This window comes from Neofelis nebulosa, chromosome 10 (assembly GCF_028018385.1).
Source record: "Neofelis nebulosa isolate mNeoNeb1 chromosome 10, mNeoNeb1.pri, whole genome shotgun sequence".
In the NCBI taxonomy this organism is placed as follows: domain Eukaryota; kingdom Metazoa; phylum Chordata; class Mammalia; order Carnivora; family Felidae; genus Neofelis; species Neofelis nebulosa.
Window position 1 is genome coordinate 73,039,712 of NC_080791.1, and position 6,841 is coordinate 73,046,552.

General features: G+C 42.2%; 1 protein-coding gene across 10 annotated transcripts in view; it reads right to left on the reverse strand.

Annotated features, from left to right (window-relative positions):
* Window positions 1-6,841, reverse strand: part of PLEKHA7 (pleckstrin homology domain containing A7) — a 224,331-nt gene that overhangs the window by 91,147 nt on the left and 126,343 nt on the right. For all 10 annotated transcript variants that reach the window (XR_009249814.1, XM_058688367.1, XM_058688366.1 and 7 more), the window contains one exon: window positions 2,727-2,810. Coding sequence is in view for 8 of the 10 variants with exons in the window: in XM_058688367.1 (XP_058544350.1) it covers window positions 2,727-2,810 (84 nt within the window). In the remaining 2 variants the exon portion in view is untranslated. The remainder of the gene's footprint in view (window positions 1-2,726; window positions 2,811-6,841) is intronic.

Sequence of the window (6,841 nt, forward strand, 5' to 3'; positions counted from 1 at the left end):
AGTCCCTCTTGCCCTCCGACCCCACCAAAGCTCATCACCCTTCCCTCAGCTGTGACTGATGGCACGCACGTGCACACTTATCTACACTTATCTAAATCCCCCCTTCCTCCAATTTAGGACCAGACACCTCAGGAAAGTCTTCCCTTTCTTTCATCCCCAACACAGTCAATCAATCACCAAGTCCGGTCAATTTTACCTCCCAAGTATCTCCAGAATCCATCTGGTGTGCTTCATTTTTCTTTCTAACTCATATAGATCCTCCACACTCTACCCCCCCCCCCCCAAGGTCTTTGCTCAGGTGGGGGCACCTTGACTGGACAACTGAGACAATTTAAACAACATCCCTTCCCAGGATGAAGAGGCCTCCCACAATCCCTAAACCAGGTTAGAACCCTCTTTTATCAACTCCCATTGAACCCTATGTTTTTTCTACCATGAACATTTATCACATTTGTAAGCTCTTGTTTAATTATCGTCCCTACTCAACCATAAGCTCTTCACAAACAGGACCACATTTGTCTTGCTTGCCGCTGTAACTGCAGTCTGTCACAGCCTCTGACACAGTATAGGCACTTAGTAAGTATTTAATAAGTGTAGGAATCACCACATCGGTTCATAGGAATCCTCGCTTCTTCTCAATGCCTAAAGCACATTGTGCCTGCTTCCAGGAACGTCTGGCCACCCCAACATTGCACCCACCACTTAAGACAAGCAAGCAGTCCTTAGGACATCCAGAAAATGCTATCTATAGAGGGGGAAAGTGACCCTTGAAAAAAATGAGTATCTTTTCCTTGAAAAGTGGATGGAATTGAGATTAGCTACAGAGATATTTTGGGAGGAGAAAAGAGACTACCATCTCAAAAGTGGACAAAATTGTAACAGTGAGGAAAAGGAAGGGGGGGGAGGGGGGCAAGGGTGTTTAGTGATGGGAAGTCTGCATTCCTCCAGAAGCTTTTATTAAAGTTGGTAACTTCCCAAGTTAGGTGTTCTAATGGACTCTCCATCCAGACCTTTAAAAATGACAAGCACCTGTGTCTCTAGGATGCCTAAGGAAGGGGGCTGAGTTGACCTCCCAAGAGCTTCTGACCTTCAGGATTCTATAAACAAACTCATTCTGAATTGGAATGTGGAGAATCCACATTCTGGTTCTGTCTTTACATAGCAGTTCTATCTCGATGCCGGAGACAAGACCATCTTTATCTTCCATCCACTAATAGTATTAATGCTTTCAAAGTCAGACGCCAACTCCAGACTGGCCATCAGGACCCATGGGCCACCAGCATCAAAATAATTTAGCAAGTAGGGGCACCTGGAGTGCTCAGTCGGTTCAGCATCCAACTCTTGATTTCAGCTCAGGTCTTGATCTCTGGGTCATGAGTTCAAGGCCCACATTGGGCTCCCCACTAGGCATGAAGTCTGCTTAAAATAATGATAATAATAATTTAGTAACTAGCCTCTGACTAGTACCAAGGGTTAGCCCTGACTAAAGAGATCAAACGGGGGTGACATCCTAGCTCTTTCTACTTCCAGTCATGCAACTTTGAGCAAGTGACTTAACTTCTTTGAGTCTTGGCATCTTCATCTTTAAAACGATGATGATGGTCTACTTCTCAGGACTATTGTGTTAAATATGTAAAACCCTCAGCACACAGTACACATGTAAGGAATTTCGTATCATAATTATAGATTTCTAGTTTTAAAACTTCTGTAAGATAATGACTTTAAGCTGAAAATACTGAAGGAATTAAATGATGTGTTTGAAATTTGCTTCAAAATAATCCAGGTAGTGAGGGGGAGGCTATAGATGAAATAAATAAAATCAGCCATGTTTTGAAAATTGAAGATGGGAGATAATACTCTCTCTCCTTTTGCATAGGCTTGAAATTTTCCATAACCCAAAGTTTAAAGGTGTAAGTACTGAGGGAGGGAAATGCTGTAAAAATACTGATAATTTAAGATCATAGTTGGTCTAGAGATTGAACAGAAAAATAATATAAAGGGGGGAAGCGAACATCTCTATGAATTTCTCAAACAGTATCATTTTCTCAAACAGAATGGTCTCAAATGAGCAGAAGGGAACAAAGCCACTTGCATACATTGCTCTTCCTTCAGTTTTGGGAGAAGAACACATCTTGCTTGGGCTGTTCATGTGTTTTTAAGTAGACAAGCCCTGGGTGGTAGAACCTACCTCAGAACACCCCGGGGCCCTGCTGAAATAGGACTGAGGAGCAAGAAAGTCCCCATGTTGGAAAAAGCAAGCAGAAAGAACTCCAGATGTTCAGGGACAATGGATGCCACAGCCCTCCTCCCTTCTAAGCCCTGGCTTTGGACTTTTATTTGAGGCGTCTGTGGGAGGCTGGTTCAGCTTGGTGTGAGGCTGTATTTAAGGCAACTTCACTCTAGATGAGTGGGTCCTCTCAGAGCACAGTAGTATGTTAGAGGATACTTGATGGGGAGGGTTTATTCAGGGGGAAAAGAGTTTGTAACAGGCTCTGACAGTACCAATCATGGCACGAGCCCGTATCATCTCCCCACTTACACATCTTCCCACTTAGAGACATCCAGAGATTAAAAAACAAAATTCTTGTATTCCACCTCGTATCAACCAACCCACTCCAAGCCCCTCTATCTGGGTGAGAAAATAGTCCAACAAGCTTTGTTTTGAGCAAATGCCTTTAAACTCTCAAAACTCTGCTTGGAAAAGTAGAATATACAGAAGTACTTACTCTTCCTGAAGAATAAATTCGCTATTTTCTGGAGAAAACTGCCCACTCACAGGGTGCCTGAATGCTGTGGTCTGTTGGTTATGGCTAGAGAGAAAGAAAGAGAGATAATGAATGAGAAGTCATGTGAATGGAAAGGATTACATACACAACAAGTCAGTAATGTCTGAGGACCCCTGGATCATTACAGATTCCTCCCAGATTGAGAGAGTGAGCCTTTCTTTTGAGACGCATTTGATCTTTCAGAATTCCACTGCATTAAAAAAACACGAACTTTTCCAGCTCAGGTGTCAAAGCCCACCTAAGACGCAGGGATTTTAACTCTAGGAAAGTCTTGGTTCCAAGAGAACACTGCATTTTCGAGAGACATTCCCCGAAGTACGTACTCCAACAAACCGAACTGTTGAGCAAAAAGTTACTTTTAGATGGCACGAGCTAAAACAAGAATGAAGGAAAGCAGACGGTACTTTCAACAGCTTCCCAAAACCATCAACCAGGGAAAGAATTCCAAGAATTAACCACCCACCCAGAAAAACTATCTTCTTAAAATTCTTCTCCCTAATATAAAATGCCTTCACCTCAATGATAGGATATAAATGCATGGGCATGTCTCTGCAACATGGCCTGCACAATTTTCAACACTGCAGAGTTTCTATCACCCTTTTGAAGTTAGGAGGGATCAGCTTCCACACCAGGCTGACAGTCACAACCAAAGTGTGTAGGTGTTTTGTGTATTCACAAAGGCTGCCTGGTTCTTTGTAAGGGAGGAGGAGCTGGCTCTAGAGTCTGCTGTTTGCTCAATGAATAAACTAACCCAACGTCCTGCTTTTTCAAAGAATATGATTTACTTTTAAAAGTTTCCCTAATCAAAACATCACTGTTCTTTTAGAAATTTTAGAAATATAAAAAGAAAAAATGCCATCCATGATCTCACCAACCTAGAGATAAACCCGGCTATCTTCTCCTTCCCTAGTTTTTTTCTATTACAAAATAAATTGTGAGTTTGCTGTATTTAGAAATCTGTATCCTGCTTTGCTCACATCCTATTAACATAGAAATTTCCTATGTCCTTAAGATGTCTTCATTTGAAATAGCTGAGTCCAGGTGTCCCCTGCTTTTTGAAAGTTCACGTTATACCACTTCACTTAGGAAAGACCTACACTGTACCTGTTTTCGCTAACAGAAAGAAATAGGAGAAGAATTTTTGCTTTTACAAAAAAAAAAAAAAAAGGCTGAGGAGCAAAAGTAGCATTCAGTGTTTGTTTTGCAGGGAGCCCTCACAAAGGCAGCAAACACCCGAGCAGCAAGTGGCACCACCAAGCTCCCTATCTGGGAACTACACTCAGCATTTCAGCATGAAACTGCCACAGCTCTGAACTGTGTCTGTGAGCATCTGTGTTTTATCTCGATTTATTTTGTGCATCTATTAACAAGGTGTGTCCTAAGGTATCAGAAGAGCCTAAAAAGGGAAACTGGGTGGCTCAGTCAGTTAAGCATCTGACTTTGGCTCAGATACGATTTTGTGGTGAGTGAGTTCAAGCCCCAGAGATGGGCTCTGTGCTAACAGCTCAGAGCCTGGAGCCTGCTTCACATTCTGTCTCTTTCTCTCTGTCCCTCCCCCACTTGTGTTTTTTCTCCCTCCCTCCTTCTCTCTCTTTTTCTCAAAAATGAATAAATAAACATTAAAAGAAAGAAAGAAAGAAAGAAAGAAAGAAAGAAAGAAAGAAAGAAAGAAAGAAAGAAAGAAAGAAAGAAAGAAAGAAAAAGAAAGAAAAGCCTAAGAGGTTATTTTGGGGATCTGGGAATGCTCAAATTTTTTTCCATATAATTTATAGTAGTTGCTGCTTTACTCTACACCATTATGTCTTACAAAAAGTTTCATAGGAGGAAATTGAAGAAGATACAAAGAAATGGAAAAACATTCCATGCTCATGGATTGGGAGAATAAATATTATTAAAATGTCAATACAACCCAATCTACACATTCAATGCAATCCCAATCAAAATTGCACCAGCATTCTTCTTTTTTTTTTTTAAATTTTTTTTTAACGTTTATTTATTTTTGAGACAGAGAGAGACACAGCATGAACGGGGGAGGGGCAGAGAGAGAGGGAGACACAGAATCGGAAGCAAGCTCCAGGCTCTGAGCCATCAGCCCAGAGCCCGACGCGGGGCTCGAACTCGCGGACCTCGAGATCGTGACCCGAGCTGAAGTCGGACACTCAACCGACTGAGCCACCCAGGCGCCCCCACCAGCATTCTTCTTGAAGCTAGAATAAGCAATCCTAAAATTTGCATGGAACCACAAAAGACCTCCAATAGCCAAAGTAATATTGAAGAAGAAAACCAAAGCGGGAGGCATCACAATCCCAGACTTTAGCCTTACAAAGCTGTAATCATCAAGACAGTATGGTATTGGCACAAAAACAGACACATAGACCAATGGAATAGAATAGAAACCCCAGAACTAGACCCACAAAAGTATGGCCAACTCATCTTTGACAAAGCAGGAAAGAATATCCAATGGAAAAAGACAGTCTCTTTAACAAATGGTGCTGGGAGAACTGACAGCAACATGCAGAAGGATGAAACTAGACCACTTTCTTACACCATTCACAAAAATTAGCTCAAAATGGATAAAGGACCTGAATGTGAGACAGGAAACCATCAAAACCCTAGAGGAGAAAGCAGGAAAAGACCTCTCTGACCTCAGCCGTAGCAATTTCTTACTCAGCACATCCCCAAAGGCAAGGGAATTAAAAGCAAAAATGAACTATTGGGACCTCATGAAGATAAAAAGCTTCTGCACAGCAAAGGAAATAATCAACAAAACTAAAAGGCAACCAACGGAATGGGAAAAGATATTTGCAAATGACATATCGGACAAAGGGCTAGTATCCAAATCTATAAAGAGCTCACCGAACTCCACACCCGAAAAACAAATAATCCAGTGAAGAAATGGGCAGAAGACATGAATAGACACTTCTCTAAAGAAGACACCCGGATGGCCAACAGGCACATGAAAAGATGCTCAACGTCGCTCCTCATCAGGGAAATACAAATCAAAACCACACTCAGATATCACCTCACGCCAGTCAGGGTGGCCAAAATGAAGAAATCAGGAGACTATAGATGCTGGAGAGGATGTGGAGAAACGGGAACCCTCTTGCACTGTTGATGGGAATGCAAACTGGTACAGCCGCTCTGGAAAGCAGTGTGGAGGTTCCTCAAAAAAATCAAAAATAGACCTACCCTATGACCAAGCAATAGCACTGCTAGGAATTTACCCAAGGGATACAGGAGTACTGATGCATAGGGGCACTTGTACCCCAATGTTTATAGCAGCACTCTCAACAATAGCCAAATTATGGAAAGAGCCTAAATGTCCATCAACTGATGAATGGATAAAGAAATTGTGGTTTGGGGCGCCTGGGTGGCTCAGTCAGTTGAGCGTCCGACTTCAGCTCAGGTCACGATCTCACGGTTCGTGAGTTCGAGCCCCACATCGGGCTCTGGGCTGATGGCTCAGAGCCTGGAGCCTGCTTCCGATCCTGTGTCTCCCTCTCTCTCTGCCCCTCCCCCATTCATGCTCTGTCTCTCTCTGTCTCAAAAATAAATAAACATTAAAAAAAATTTAAAAAAAACCTGTGGTTTATATATACAATGCAGTACTACGTGGCAATGAGAAAGAATGAAATATGGCCCTTTGTAGCAACATGGATGGAACTGGAGAGTGTGATGCTAAGTGAAATAAGCCATACAGAGAAAGACAGATACTATATGTTTTCACTCTTATGTGGATCCTCAGAAACTTAACAGAAACCCATGGGGGAGGGGAAGGAGAAAAAAAAAAAAGAGGTTAGAGTGGGAGAGAGCCAAAGCATAAGAGACTCTTAAAAACTAAGAACAAACTGAGGGTTGATGGGGGGTGGAAGGGAGGGGAGGATGGGTGATGGGTATTGAGGACGGCACCTTTTGGGATGAGCACTGGGTGTTGTATGTTTATTTGACAATAAACTTCATATATTGAAAAAAAAAGAAATTGTGGTTTATATACACAATGGAGTATTACGTGGCGATGAGAAAGAATGAAATATGGCCTTTTGTAGCAACGTGGA